Below are 16,545 nucleotides of genomic sequence, written 5' to 3'. Positions count from 1 at the left end.
ATCAGTTTTTCATAAAGTGCTCCTTAAAGTGTTCAAATATATGTATTCTGGGGAACACATTAAAAATCTGTTTTAAAATAAATCTGACAAATTATTGTGATCTTGCATTTCCAACCCCACAAATCAATGCGTTCAACCGTGCTTCATCATCTCATGCCCTAAATCCCACCGTCAGTCTAGAAAGGGAACACAGCATCACCAGAGACCTTGACTGCATGTCAGTAGTGTGAGGGTATTTCTACAGCAGTCCCTGTGGAGGCATGTGTGATTACTCTTGGCTGAAATGAACCCTTAGATAGCATGTAAAATGGACTATCTGTGTGTCAGATAATGACCGTGTCTTTAACTGGTAGCTTGTTTATGTTCTGTAGTGAGTGTCCTAAAGCTTTGGCACTTTTTAATCTCACAAAAGGGCCTGAAGTGTTCTGGGCTTCATGTGCTTTCGCTTTACGTGGCCAACCTGGCCGATGGCTTGTGGTGAAAAACAGCCTCCCCAATTGCAAAAAGTCCCCTCGAAGTCACTAACTTCAGAAATACATATTGTTTATAACTTTAGAATCTTTAAGATTTTTTTAATGTTTTTGAAAATGTATCTTATACTCACTAATAAAATAACAGTTTACTCTTTTATCAAATTTTATAATGTAAGTTATTCCTGCGATGCAAAGCTGAATTTTCAGCATCATTGCTGCAGTCTTCAGTGTCACATGATCCTTCAGAAATCATTCTAATATGATGATTTGCTGCTCAAGAAACATTTCTTATCAATTGAAAATATTTTTTCAGGAATCTTTGATGAATAGAAAAGTAAAAAAGAACACTATTTATTTAAAATTCTATTTTTTTTAAACATTATAAAAGCCTTATTGACACATTTGATCAATTGCTGAAAAGTAATATATTTTTAAAAAATAAATAAATTCTTACTTAACTAAAAACAAGTGAACGGTACTGTATCACAGTTTCTATAAAAACAGTACGCAGCAAAAACGGATTTCAGTGTCATGTGTCTTGAGCGCCAATTCATATTGACTCCTGAAGGATCATGTGACACTGAAGACTGAAGTAATGATGCTGAAGATTCAGCTTTGCTCACAGGAATAACTTTGATTTTAAAACATATTTAAATACAAAAAAGTTCTTTTAAATGTTAATAATATCTCGCAATATTACTATACTGTGTTCATAGGTTAAATATATTTTACAAACTAAAATATAATAACTAAACGTAATTCTTTTTTTTTAAATTGAGGCCAAAAGACTTCTCAAGTCTTTAGTGCTTTAGTGCATGCTAATTCCATGAACATTTTATATACATATGCAGAGTCTCTGATAAAAAATATAAATTGTTTTCTAACATAGAAATGCTGATCTCTTCAGATTAGTTCAGTCTTTCCGTCTCATAATGCTTGGGCAGATGAGTGGGGTGGGATCTCAAACCATGTTGACTCCAGGCTAAACAGCTGTCTATATTCATGAGATCCTCATTCTCCACAGCTGCATCATCATAAAGTCACCTTTTCCATTATTCAAGCCTACAAGAGCTTCCTCCGAATTTACAGAATGCCTCTTGTATCTTTCAAGGGGGGTTTTCTTGTAAGCCTGTGAGATAAGCAAAACACACAGTGGGATGCATGTTTAATCTAACTGGTGATTTTCATGCATTTTACAGTGATGAATAGCTTGGGATAAGAGTTAGATGTTCATATATCTAACAATTTCTCCATGTAGCACTGTGCTGACTCTAAAATATTCCCAGTTACTGCAGTTGTTCCATCATGCTATTGTGATGCACAGATTTTTAAGAAACGTCTGAGAAAATTGATAAATCAGTGTTACACGGTTAGATAAAGAACAAAAGTTCAGATCAATGATTGGTAATGAAGTCTTTCACAACTGCTGCTGCTTGCAGCTGTAAAAGGCTATATAGTGAGATGTGAACAGGGTGTGGTGACGTGATAGGTTGTCAATACAGGAACAGACTAACTCTAAACCAGTAAATAGGAAGCTATTCAGTTTGTGCTTCCTGTATTCAAACTCGGTTATTCAAAGCTATTTTATTATAGTGCTTGCAAGGGAAAGCTTTATTCATTCTTTAACATTCTGGTCAGGTTTTTTTTTCTAAACTACTAAACATCAGTAACTTCTGTAATAAATTCAGCCTAAACCAATATACAGACTTTATTCAAACTTTACTTATCAGGAAAATTCAGTCTTATGTGTGATATTTTCCTTTTTTGTCATTTTATCCATTTAAAAAAATATAGGGTACTGTTTATTAAATTCTGGAATTGACCTCACACCAAGGACGATAACTAACAGTAGTAAAGTTTTAATAATGTCCTAATTTTTTAGGGAACTATATAATAAAGACACAAAGGAACGATATTGTTGAAATAACTTTCAGAATGATTTTTTCCAGCTGATGCGCAGTAAAAACATTGGCAATCCACCCAACCATTTAAAGCAGCAGACAACATCCTGTAATTGCAGCACGCTCTTATAGTAAACAGCATTATTGTTCTTGGGTATGGATGCTCGCAAATGTAGTCATATCATAATAGATATCTTTCTTGGTGTGAATGGGCCTTTACACTGGCAGAATGTTCAACATTCAAATGTTAATAACAGCGACAATATCATAATACTATTTACTGAATTGTGATTTGCCCGTTATTGAAAACCTAAAGTCTCTCAGTAGATTTGTAGATACGCAAAGACTTCTTTCTCTTGTGAATGTGCGAATGTGTTTTTTTTTAACAAATTGGTTGAGCAAATGATTCAGTGACTTATTACACATGTAAATGATTCAAAGGCTCATTAAAGAGCCGTAACAAAGAACGATAAAGATAACATCATATGGACGTCCCGATAATGTTGTTCCTATAAGAACATTTTCTTTCAGCAAACCATTCATCAACTACAAATAACATCAAAAGGATGTTGCATGAATGTTGTTCTAAGAACATTTTCTCTCAACATATTACGTGAACCAGGGGCGATTTCAATACTAAGTGGGCTCAGCCCCAAAAGAGGGCATGATTTAATATATATATATATTAGGGCTGAGAAAAGATTAATCGCGATTAATCGCATCCAAAATAAAAGTTTGTGTTTACATAATATATGTGTGTGCACTGTGTATAATTATTTTGTATATATAAATACACACACATGCATGTATACATATTTATATACATTATATATAAAAAAATTATATTTATATATAATATAAATTATAAATAAATATATACAGTATATACATGCAAATATTTCTTAAATATATACATGCATGTGTGTGTATTTATATATATACAAAATAATTATACACAGTGCACACATATATTATGTAAACACAAAGTTTTATTTTGGATGCGATTAATCGCGATTAATCTTTTCCCAGCCCTAATATATATATATATATATATATATATATATATATATATATATATATACTCACCTAAAGGATTATTAGGAACACCATACTAATAATGTGTTTGACCCCCTTTCGCCTTCAGTACTGCCTTAATTCTACGTGGCATTGATTCAACAAGGTGCTGAAAGTATTCTTAAGAATTGTTGGCCCATATTGATAGGATAGCATCTTGCAGTTGATGGAGATTTGTGGGATGCACATCCAGGGCATGAAGCTCCCATTCCACCACATCCCAAAGATGCTCTACTGGGTTGAGATCTGGTGACTGTGCGGGCCATTTTAGTACAGTGAACTCATTGTCATGTTAAAGAAACCAATTTGAAAAGATTCGAGCTTTGTGACATGGTGCATTATCCTGCTGGAAGTAGCCATTAGAGAATGGGTACATGGTGGCCATAAAGGGATGGACATGGTCAGAAACAATGCTCAGGTTGGCCGTGACATTTAAACGATGCCCAATTGGCACTTAGGGGCCTAAAGTGTGCCAAGAAAACATCCCCCACACCATTACACCACCACACCAGCCTGCACAGTGGTAACAAGGCATGATGGATCCATGTTCTCATTCAGTTTACGCCAAATTCTGACTCTACCATCTGAATGTCTCATCAGAAATCGAGACTCATCATACCAGGCAACATTTTTCCAGTCTTCAACTGTCCAATTTTGGTGAGCTCTTGCCAATTTTAACCTCTTTTTCCTATTTGTAGTGGAGATGAGTGGTACCCGGTGGGGTCTTCTGCTGTTGTTACCCATCCGCCTCAAGGTTGTGCGTGTTGTGGCTTCACAAATGCTTTGCTGCATACCGCGGTTGTAACGAGTGGTTATTTCAGTCAAAGTTGCTCTTCTATCAGCTTGAATCAGTCGGCCCATTCTCCTCTGACCTCTAGCATCAACAAGGCATTTTCGCCCACAGGACTGCCGCATACTGGATGTTTTTCCATTTTCACACCATTCTTTGTAAACCCTAAAAATCCCAGTAATTGAGCAGATTGTGAAATACTCAGACCGACCCGTCTGGCACCAACAACCATGCCACGCTCAAAAATTGCTTAAATCACCTTTCTTTCCCATTCTGAGATTCAGTTTGGAGTTCAGGAGATTGTCTTGACCTGGACCACACCCCTAAATGCATTGAAGAAGCAACTGCCATGTGATTGGTTGATTAGATAATTGCATTAATGAGAAATTGAACAGGTGTTCCTAATTAATCCTTTAGGTGATTGTGTGTGTGTGTGTATATATATATATATATATATATATATATATATATATATATATATATATATATATATATACACATATATATATATATATATATATATATATATATATATATACATATATATATATACTATATATTGTTTGTACAGTATACTATAAGGTAGCATGAACAATACAGTAGGTTGAAAGTCAATCCCTGAATATTGAATTAATCTCTAATCATTATAAATAACCAGCAAATATACATTAAGAATATAGACAAACTTTATATTAGCCTACTGTAATTGTCTTTGTTGATATGTTGAAAAATGTTTTTTTCAACACGTAATGTTTTTAAACATTTACTTTTTTAACTACATTTTTGCAGAAAAATTAACTTTAAAGAAGATCTTCATTTATCATTTTCATTCAAGGAGATAACATGAAAAAATGTACCATGCTTTAGTGGAGGATTTCTGTCACCTGGTGGAAAACAAACACACTTTTAACATGAAAATTACATGAGATTACCACTGTAACCAGTAGATAGCTGCAGAGGGCCACTCATTGGTTTATTTGCCACTTCCACTCGCTTTTTTCGGTTGATTTATTATAAAAATTAATTTTAAAACCAATTTTAGGTTGTTTTTTGTTTTTGTTTTTTGCATTTAAGTATTAAGTATATCAAGAGTACGAAAAGTCCCAAAGACTCATGCCATTTAGATGAAAGGAAACAAATAAATAAATAAATAAGCAAGCAAGCTCAGATTTTACAGTGGATGGGAAACTTTTTTGACAAACAATTGCTACCGCGTCATATAAGGTAAACTGCATTTATGACAAATAACTATAGATATAATTTATGTTGACGAGGATATTGGATCCAAGGATATTGTTCCTCTGTAAACAGCGTCAATGAACCATAAATATATTTGGTAAACCGACTCAAAAGATTCGAATCACTGCGATAAATCAAAATCCCACTACACGTACGATAAGTTCAGCTGTATCGATAGGCTCCTCCTGGTATTTCCATAATTTCCTTTCGGATTCTGCCATCTGCTGATGAATCTTATTATTACAATAGTTTCGGTTTTGATAAATGTATAGTGACTTTTTCAAAGACACTTGTGTCATGTTTTAAAAGTTAGTTTGTACTGTAAGCACATGTAGCCTATACCGTATGAAACGTTTCTACCATTCTCAGTCAGATCTTGACTGACTGCCAGAGGTCTGTGCCGTGTTTTACACTGATGGTCGTCTTCGTGCCTCGGTGCATTGTGGGATCGCTCTCCGTGTTTGCCTCAGTTGATCAAGATGGCCGCGAATATTTTGTGGAGGGGTTGGAGTTGAATACACGCCGCACACCGAGCGATTGTGATGTTGAAAGACCCGATTCTTTCGTCTGCATCAGAACATCTTCAGAAGTAAGCTGTCAAAACATGAATCCCCCTTTTACCATTCCGATCGCTCTCGCGAAGCCGTAATAAGCTCTGTTAGGCCAGTTAGCCGCGCTGCTAACCCGCTCCGGGGAGGGACGGATGGAGTTTCTGATAAACAAGCGAAATCTGTTTAGTGTCGATATCCTTATTACTTCATCGTTTTTGATTATGCAACAATAACCGTTAAGTAAAGTCCATACGTTGCGTCTAACTGTCAAGACTGTGGTTAACGTTAGCTGCAGCTAGGCTAACTAGTTACTCAGCTCTTTCCTGCCATTACTCCCCATGACAGTTACTGCAAGGTTACAAGATCTGCTGCTCTCACTCTGCCTTAAGCCCAACGATCATCATCAGTACACTTTATTCGTGACTATTTGGTGTGTGTTCGTTTGTTTTAAAATGATCTGTAGCAGACTGACCGTGTGTGTGCAAGGTTGAAGTTGTTTGTGCACTGTCATACCCCCTGCCTGCCCCTCTGCGGCCTCTCCTCCTCCTGCTCGGGGTAAACGACTGTTTACCGGTACACAGGCTGATACTAATGCCAAAGCACACGGTGTGTTATTAGTTCTGGCCTCTTTTTAGGTTTATGTTGCTGCTGTTCTTGCAGACACATGTGTGCGTGTCAAATACTGGTGAGCTGACTACCTAGGCAGTATGTTTGGACATCATAGGGTCCCAAAATTACTGTCTAGGTAGGTAGTTCGATAGGTATTAACACACTGTCTATTGTGATATTCTGCCCCTTGATGCACCTTAGTTCGTGTTTACCAACAGTAAAATGTTTCTCAAACACCCTGAGCAGTCTCTATCAGTTGTAAATGAGGTAGTTTTAATCTCTTTCGTCAGTCATAATTAAGTGAACAATATACCAAGTCATCTGTGGATATCTGTCTGTAATATAGCAGTAAAGTTACTGATGTGAGTGAGTGACTGTTCTCTCTGTTAATCTGCAGGATTGCTACCTGACCACCTTTTGGTCTCTTTGAGTTCAGAGCTGAAGAAGAGTGTGATATTGGAAACTTTAAGCAAGTCTAATGTAAGTGTCTTTGTTTATACCATTTATTTTTAATCAACATACATAGTCAGTTTCCAAATTACTGTCTCTATTTTACAGTTTGCATTAAGAATAAGCAAACTCTTCATTATCCTTAAGGTGTGGTCACATTTACACTTTCTGGGCGAAACTGTTGTTCAACAGGAATCTGCACGATTAAGTGTTTTTCGTGTGCGGGCAAAAAAGTTCCCTAAGCAGATTTAGGGAACTATTTTGCTCCTGTGAATTCACCATGTTGACCAACAGAAAGCTGCTTGGTTTTGAAAGTAAGTGACTTCTGTCTGTGTGAGCGGTGTTTTATGCATCGCTACTTTATCGACAGTTAGTCTCTTTTTTTCCCCTCATTATTTTTTCTGAAATTTCACTAATGTGTCTGCACCTTGTGGGTTGGTTGAAAAAGCACTATTGACCGCACTGGTGGCTTTTTAAAAAAGTAATGCTTACAGTAATAAACTTGTGCACGAGGCCAAGCAATAATAAACATTATTGCATTATTGCAGTGTTTTAAAAGTATAAGCCACAAGACCTCGAAATTATATTGGCATGAATTACTTTGATGCCACATAACCAGAGGTTTATTCACTTAGAAAAGTGTCATTCCAGAAAGCATAATTTAGGGCATTACAGATCAAATAAAGATTTTTTTTTTAAAAGCTCTAATAAAAATACAAGCTTCATGTATGCTTTTAAACCCCCAGGAAATCTGCCTCCATTTACTTCCATTGTAAATTGTTACTGTTGCTGATTTTTATTTGCTTATTATTTTTTTGTATCTGAAGGAGTCAGTTATTTTTTATTTAATATTAAGCCACAAATGCTGTCAATAGATCAACTTGTTGAACCCCAAACTTTATATTAAAATGGCATAAAATTAATGATGATATGAAGACATAAATGTCAATTAAATGTTTTTTTAACACATTGTGACTGATCAATGCTTATTATTTATTGCTTATTATTTTTTTGTATCTGAAGGAGTCAGTTATTTTTTGTTTAATATTAAGCCACAAATGCTGTCAATAGATAGACTTGTTGAACCCCAAACTTTATATTAAAATGGCATAAAATTAATGATGATATGAAGACATAAATGTCAATTAAATGTTTTTTTAACACATTGTGACTGATCAATGCATGATATTTTGGTGTCAGTGCAAAAAGCATTTTGCATGAGTAGCAGCAAAATCTGCAATAACATCACAATAACATCAAACATTAATTTATGTCAAGAGGTGCATCAATTTTTGGTCAAGATCTTGCATTGACAATGTGAAACGATAGGTCATTTTCAAAAAAAATAATATATATATATATATATATATATATATATATAACTTTTTAACCACAATTGTGCGGATTGAGCTGATCTACAACGCGCCGGGAGCTACGTCATCACGTTGAAAGGACATGTCCATGTCGCCGGCGCCTGGCAGTGGTTGTCATTGAAGTCCATTATTCGAAGAAATAAAAAAAATTGTTGCATTTATTCACCCCTTTTTTGACTCGTATCATTCAGTTTCAGATTAATAATTCTCTTAAAGATTTTAAGATATAATGCTTGCTTTTTCCTTTATTTTGAGAGTAGGCCAGTCATGTGCACATGCAACAGTCATGTTTTGATGGCTGTTAGAGAATTTAAATGGATGGTTTTCTTTGTTTGATTTAGCATAGAAGTATTTGCACTATTCTGCACTTATTTCGGGAACCATACTAATCCCCCCTGCTGTCCTGTTTGAATGTCTGATGCAGGAAGCGAGCGGCTGCAAAGCATTTAATTGAGCGCTACTACCACCAGTTAACAGAAGGCTGTGGAAATGAGGCCTGCACGAATGATGCTTGTGGCTCTTCTCCGGGTTTCCAGCGCATGGATAACAATGCAGCTGCCATCAAGGCCCTGGAGTTATATAAGAATAATGCCAAACTGTGTGATCCTCATCCCTCTAAGAAAGGAGCCAGTTCAGCCTTCCCGGAGAACAGTGCCAAAGGAGCCCACAACTTCTCTGCTTGCAGCAACGGGAAGATGAACCATAAGGACCTACAACCCGCAAGGGAAGACTTCAGAGGTGAATAACGTTGTCATGATAGCAGAACATCTGTCAATAACAATAGTATTGACATTTTCAATAATGGAAACTTCGCAAATGTTTAAATGTGCGTTACTCTGTTCTTTGGCAGATCTGAATTTTCTGACGGAGGAGAAGGTGTATGAAATCCTGAGCCTCTGCAGTGAGACTGAGGATTATTCTCCTCTAATTCGTGTCATCGGTAGGGTTTTCTCAAGTGCGGAGAGTCTGGTCCAGAGTTTCCGCAAGGCGAAGCAACACACCAAGGAAGAGCTCAAGTCCCTTCAGGCCAAGGATGAGGACAAAGATGAAGATGAGAAAGAAACGGCCTCTGGTTCGTCCATGCCGATGGAGGTGGAACCCGAAGCCTCAGCGTCAGGTGGAGATGGGCTCTCTCACGGGGAGAACAACATCCAAAAATTTGATCCTGTAGAAGTTTCTGTAGACATTGAGGCAGTTAGAAGAGTGTACGACAGACTATTATCGAACGAGAAGATTGAAGCAGCATTCCTCAACGCGTTAGTCTACCTGTCACCCAACGTAGAGTGTGATCTCACCTATCACAACGTGTACGCCACCGACCCTAATTACCTGAACGTCTTCATTATCGTCATGGAGAACAGTAACCTCCACAGTCCAGAATACTTAGAAATCGCACTTCCGCAATTCTGCAAGGCAATGAGCAAGCTACCTCTTCCGGCTCTGGCTAAGCTTGCGTGGTTGTGGTCGCAGTACGGCACAGACCAGATCCGACGTCTGGTCGAGACTTTCCAACAGCTTATTACCTACACAGTCATCAGCAACGAGTTCAGTAGCGAAAACCTGGTCAACGAGGATGATGGAGTGGTGGCAGCCACCAAGTGCTTGAAAATCGTCTACTATGCAAACGTGTTGGGCGGCGACCTAGACACAGGTCACAACGAGGAGGAGGACGACGAGCCGCTCCCGGAGTCGAGTGAATTGACTCTGCAGGAGCTGCTGGGCGAGGAACGACGCAATAAGAAAGGCCCTCGGGTGGATCCGCTGGAGACGGAACTAGGCATTCGTGCCTCGGACTGTCGAAAACCCCTCATCCCTTTCGAGGAGTTCATCAATGAACCGCTCAATGATGTGCTGGAAATGGACAAAGACTACACTTTCTTCAAAGTGGAGACCGAGAGCAAGTTCTCCTTTATGACCTGCCCGTTCATTCTTAACCCGGTGACTAAGAATCTCGGCCTGTACTATGACAACCGGATCCGCATGTACAGCGAGCGCAGGATTACTGCCCTCTACAGTTTGGTGCAGGGACAACAGCTGAACCCCTATCTGCGACTCAAAGTGCGCAGAGACCATGTCATTGATGATGCTCTTGTCAGGGTAGGTCCCAATGAGCTCAAAAAGATATATATATATTTGTTTTGAAGTAAGATATCTGAATGGTTTGTTGTGTATAGTTTATCCTTTTTGAAGATGATTTGTGGATGTAAAATGAATGTGTGATTGATTTTAGTTGGAGATGATTGCCATGGAAAACCCAGCAGACCTGAAGAAGCAGCTGTATGTGGAGTTTGAGGGTGAGCAAGGAGTGGATGAAGGAGGAGTATCCAAAGAGTTCTTTCAACTGGTCGTAGAGGAGATCTTTAACCCAGATATAGGTAATTATCAATAATAATTCCTACTAGGGGTGGGCGATCTTCCCAATATTTTATATCATGATCTTACAACAAACAGTCATGATCCACGATCTGAATCGCGACCTTCTCAATTTTGAGATGTACTATTGAGAATATCCAGACTGGAACAAGCCAATTGACTAGAATAGTCATTAAACCCTGAGTTAAACTTTAAAACACTGCATTGTCTTAACTGTATGAATTAAATATACATTGATTTTTTATTCAGTCAGGAGCAGTGAGTGATTTTGTCTTTGTCTGTTGTTTAACATTAATGACAGACAGCAGCACATATTTGCATTAGGCTTTAAGACCGAATGCATGGATCTAATATAATGACACTCATCCTATTTCTTTCCCAACTGTTTATTTACATAAGACTGTCATTATGTAAATTCTCGCCAAGACAGACATTTTTACATATTTTTGTGTATATTTGACCGTTTATGCGCAAATCAGTCTCTTTCACAGTTTAATGTGCTTTTAATAACTCTTTTTAAAATAAAGCATGTCCCGCAGTAGACATTTTACGACAGTCACGTTACATGATTTGACTGATTTGGACGTTAAGTTTAAGCTTTTAAGGAGGGGCGAAAGCACACCGCTTTAAAGGAAAGGAACGGCATGCGGCACAATGATTATTTTATCGTGATTATCATGTTTTTATGATCTTGGAAGCCAAAATTCGGTTCATTGCACAGCCCTTACTGCTGTTGAATTTTTATTTTATTTTTAAATCTGTCAACACGCATGATAGAGACATATGATAGAATGTTTGTGAGGTTGCTGTTTGTATGGCTGGTAGGTTTCCCCCAGTTTCAGACAAGGCTTAAGCTAGTCCCAGACTAAAATGCATGTTTGAGCTGTTTTAACCGAAAGCAACTTGCACTGAGATACCTTAAAATGTCAATGCCATTGTTTTGTCTCAAGATGCACACCAGTAGTTTTTTTTAAGGCATGTTTGAAAAAGTTACTTAAATTTCCTAATTGAACTAAGGCCTAATCCTGGCTTAATCTAAGCCCCGTTTGAGAAACCAGGCCTTAACGTTCCACTCAGAACTTATTTTACACTGTTGATTCAGATCTGTCTCGTTGTCATCTTGATTCATTAAGGTTGAGGTGGTTGACATTTGTTGTGCCCCCATCTTACGCTTTCTCTTTCTGTTTTATCCACAGGCATGTTTACCTATGATGAAAGCACAAAGCTTTTCTGGTTCAACCCTTCATCGTTTGAAAATGAAGGCCAATTCACCTTGATAGGCATCGTCCTGGGCCTAGCTATCTACAATAATTGCATTCTCGATGTGCACTTCCCTATGGTGGTTTACAGAAAATTAATGGGAAAGAAAGGAACTTTTCGTGACCTTGCAGACTCGCGTCCGGTAATACTTGGTTGGTTACATTTCTTTGTTTTCTTGAAGTGTCTTATGCTCACCAAGGCTGCATTTATTTGAATGCCAGTCCTCAGTGTCGCACGGCCCTTCAGAAATCATTCTAATATGCTGATTTGGTTTACAAGAATCAATACTTATTATTATTATTAATGTTGAAAGCAGCTGTGCTGCTTAATATTTTTGTGGAAACCATTCATCTTTTTTTGTAAAAGTCTTTAACCGTCACTTTTGATCAATTTAATGGGTCTTTGCTGAATAAACTTTTCTCTTTTTTGTCTGTGTCTGATCCCAAACTTTTGAACAGTAGTGTGCAGTTTTAAAGTTTACATCTAAACCGATTTAAACTACATTTTAGAAAAAGTGGTGCATACTTTTTACTTTTTTCACATGCAGGCAGACTTAAATGTAAATTAAAACTTAAAAAATCCAAGAAGACAGTATGTAATTACACAAACAAATATAATTAATAATAATAATGTAAACATGGCCTTGGATTTTTGGCTTCCTTGAAATGTTGTAATTTGACAGTGAGGTTTGTGCCTGTCCTGTCCTCATTCTTTTTAATGGCATGCTGAGAGGAGATTTGAGCAGGTACATCAGCGTTTCAGTCATTATGATTTTAGCACACAGTGACTGCTCATCAGAATATTTGGGGCGAGTTGATTCTTGCTCTGTCACATAGCAATTATATAATGGACTGGATTAGCCAAAAAAAAGCTTGTAGTATCAGTGCAGAGAGAATAATTATATATGTTCTGTCAAAATGGTGCTGATTGTGTGTTTCTGCAGGTTCTTTATCAGAGTCTGAAGGACCTACAGGAATATGAAGGTAATGTGGAAGAAGACATGATGATTACCTTCCAGATCTCACAAACAGACCTGTTTGGAAACCCACTAATGTATGATTTAAAGGAAGCCGGTGATAAAATCCCAGTTACCAATGAGAACCGAAAGGTGAGTTCACTTTTACAAGCATTACATTCATTCATTCAACTTTTAAAACCCACAAACATGTTCATATCTGCAAGTGTACGCATAACATGAAGTGGGTCTCTGCAGGATTTTGTGGCACTCTATGCAGAGTACATGCTGAACAAAAGTGTGGAGAAACAGTTCAAGGCCTTCAGAAGAGGATTCCACATGGTCACTAATGAGTCTCCACTGAAGTATCTGTTTCGACCAGAGGAAATTGAGCTGCTTATATGTGGCAGCAGGGTAAGTTAGCTACAGATTGTTAACTACCTCCAGGATGTTCTCACATGTGGCACATCCATACATATAAACCCATTTGATTCTTTCTCATGCAGAATCTTGACTTCCAAGCACTTGAAGAGAGTACAGAATATGATGGAGGATACAACAAAGACTGTCGCATTATTAAGTATGTGGATGCTTAATAAAATTATATATATATGTTTGTGTGTGTGTGTGTGTGTATATATATATATATATATATATTATTAATATTATTTAAAGGTCCCATATTGTCAAAACTGAAATTTCCTGGCCTTTTTCATGATATCAGTGAACCACTAATTTTAAAAACTACTTCCTATGTGGTATAAAAATGATGAAAAAGGATATTTTTGTCTCTCATCAGGGATTTCTGGGAGACTGTGCACTCATTTGGACAGGAGCAGAAGAGGCTATTTCTTCAGTTTACCACTGGCACAGATAGAGCTCCAGTTGGAGGCTTAGGCAAACTCAAGATGATTATTGCCAAAAATGGTCCTGACTCAGACAGGTAAACTCAAACACTGCCGCTCTACACTTTCGGACAATAATGAGTACAGTTTTTGACACCATACCGTATTCAAATAGTTGCATGATCATGTGTTCGATAAGTTGAATCTTAAAGTCCCCCTGTAGTCAATAATTGTATCCCTTTAAACTCAAAATTACATATTTACACTTTTTTTCCTTGATTTTTTTTTCATACCTTAAAATAGCTTGAATGTAATTCTACACCTTGGCCTCATTTAGTATATGTGGTTCGATTAATATGCTAATTAGCTCCACCTCCACTCACTCACACCAGCTAAGAAATCCACTGATGATCACACGTTGCCGTGATTGGTGACAAGGTAGTTTGTGACGTCAGAAACACCAGCGATTCTAAACCGGGTTTTTGAGACTGTTTTTTGTTTACTGCGGTTTTAAGAAGAAAATACTCCGCTATGGTGTTGACTTGTGAATTTGCACATGGTTTGTCTTATAGCATTTTAAAAACACCACAGGCATATAAACAAAAACAAAAGCTGGATTTTCACCTCAGGGTGACTTTAGACAGAATATGTCTCTCTCGCGCACACATAAGTGCCACCATACAGCTGAATCGATTCAGAATCGCTGAAGAAAGAACCGTAATGCATCAGAATATTTTTCCTCTCACCTTTACCACTCCAGACTTGCTTACATATTATGCATGATCAAAAACGAATGCTGGAATAACACTAGTAATGCTAGTAATGCATTACATTCTCACCAGTTTTTTTTTTAAATCACGTTAATGACATTGGATACATTTCTTTTCACAGCAATAAACATGCAGTAGAAGTATTAAATAAAGTAATACACTCTTCTTCTTCTTCTTTCCCTCCTTTTATGATCAGGTTACCCACCTCTCATACTTGCTTCAATGTGCTGCTCCTCCCTGAATACTCCACCATAGAGAAACTTAGAGAGAGACTCCTTAAAGCCATCACTTACGCCAAAGGCTTCGGCATGCTCTGAGACTGCAAAAGAACTCACTCGCCCTCAGAGGTTTCATTTGTGCGTCAAAGGAGAATTCAGCTACATCGACAACTAAAAGTAAATATCAAGTTTAAATGTAAGGCAACGTGAAATGGGTTAAAATGGAAAGTTCTGATGGCCGTGTGCCTGTGCCTAAATAGTTGATTAAACCACACTGGACTCTTGGCTCTCTCTCCCTCTTATGTAAGTGTTAAGGTTCCCTTTTTGTATGCACTGAGATATTGCGTTATTTATTTTAAGGGATGAAATCTCTTCTGTCAAGTCTGCCAGGAAATCTACTCACTTTTTGCTTTCGTAGTCATAAAAAAGGAGGGACGGTTAAAAGTTTTCAACACCTGAAGGACTGATCACCATCTAAACTTAATAAAACCGCAAGATCAAAGGGAGGAAGTGGAACTTTATTGATGTATTATGGTTGAACTGTGAAAGTGCACTTAATATTCAGAATGTCTCTTAGTTTTTTCTTTTTTTGGTCTGCCCTTAGACTTTTTTTGCCTCGTGTTTCATAGGTCTTCTCTAGTCCATTCGCATTTGCAGCAATGTTTTCAAAGGTACAGAGCAGCTCTAGTCTCAATTTCATGTCCAGGAATCTGTATTTATTGAGGAACTGCGTTGTTTGTAATGCCGCTTGAACAAGCTGTGCTGCTCTTTTATGGCCAGTGTTCTGCATTTTGCTTGTTTCGCACAGAATTGATCTGTTTGCTAAAATTAATCTACGTTTACGGTGCACTCCTGACAAAAACACGTAGTGTTACAAAAGAGAGATCCAAGCTTCCCATAAAACTCTCTCAATGGTTTTCTACAAGTGTTTCGTTTTGTTATCCATCTTCTGTTAATTCAAAATTCAGACTTTTAGTCGAATGCTAATTGACAGTGCCCCGTGAAGAAACTGTTTTTGTTTTAGTTGCTTTTTTTCTTGCTCTGCACAGTGTCTGGCCCTATACTGTTGGATAAAAATGAGGTGAAATTGGCACAAATTGTACCACTGTCTTGTCGTGCCAAACATTTATCCTGAGAATTGCCGCTCCGGTTTCTACATGCATAGCCGGAATGTCCTCTACAATTTTTTTTTTTGTTTTTTTCCCATTTCCCCCTCTTGCATATTAAATGTGACTGGTTTGTTCCACTGCTGATGGCGCTAACATAAAAGGGGGAAACAGAACTTGATATTGAGAATGACAACATTTGATTGTTTCAAGTTATTCTTAAATAAATTCAAAACTGAAAAAACAAACCAAGTGTGGAAATGTGATGATGAGATTCAGCCTTTGGGTCTTTTGACGTGTTCCCAGTTTATAGTTGAAAATACACAAATTAAATGTCTGTTTTAACATATCCAACACCATATCAAAGTCAAAATACTGCATAGTTATTATTAAACTAAGATTTTAGAAATTTAGGATTCAGTCACCTGGTGTTTGGCGTCAGACTGGTACTTATAAAAAGCTATTTAATTTAGATAGATAATTTAAAAAAGGTAAATGTAGACCTACATGTCTCTCTATATATATATATATAGTCACCTTGTCCTTTTCTATACCAGG

The 16,545-nt window shown here is 37.3% G+C and overlaps 1 protein-coding gene across 1 annotated transcript; it reads left to right on the top strand.

The window, feature by feature from the left end:
- The first annotated feature begins 5,621 nt into the window (after window positions 1–5,621).
- Window positions 5,622–16,235, top strand: ube3a (ubiquitin protein ligase E3A). The gene is made up of 11 exons (XM_077198431.1): window positions 5,622–6,066; window positions 7,035–7,117; window positions 8,885–9,198; window positions 9,311–10,557; window positions 10,691–10,835; window positions 12,030–12,235; window positions 13,037–13,201; window positions 13,307–13,462; window positions 13,555–13,628; window positions 13,848–13,991; window positions 14,860–16,235. Coding segments are annotated over exons 2-11 (2,574 nt in total). The 5' UTR covers window positions 5,622–6,066; window positions 7,035–7,115; the 3' UTR covers window positions 14,981–16,235.
- Window positions 16,236–16,545: the final 310 nt, after the last annotated feature.

The sequence above is a fragment of the Siphateles boraxobius genome, unplaced genomic scaffold, assembly GCF_051911475.1.
Source record: "Siphateles boraxobius isolate OS27281-9 unplaced genomic scaffold, OSU_SipBor_1 41, whole genome shotgun sequence".
Taxonomy (NCBI): Eukaryota; Metazoa; Chordata; class Actinopteri; order Cypriniformes; family Leuciscidae; genus Siphateles; species Siphateles boraxobius.
The sequence above is the reverse complement of the archived record's forward strand: the minus strand, read 5'-3'. Positions and strand labels throughout refer to the sequence as shown.

Excerpts from the sequence above, each read along its gene's own strand:
- ube3a (XM_077198431.1), top strand. Across the intron at positions 10,836-12,029 it reads GATCTTTAACCCAGATATAG|GCATGTTTACCTATGATGAA; the intron begins GTAATTATCAAT and ends TTTTATCCACAG. Across the intron at positions 13,463-13,554 it reads TGCTTATATGTGGCAGCAGG|AATCTTGACTTCCAAGCACT; the intron begins GTAAGTTAGCTA and ends TTTCTCATGCAG.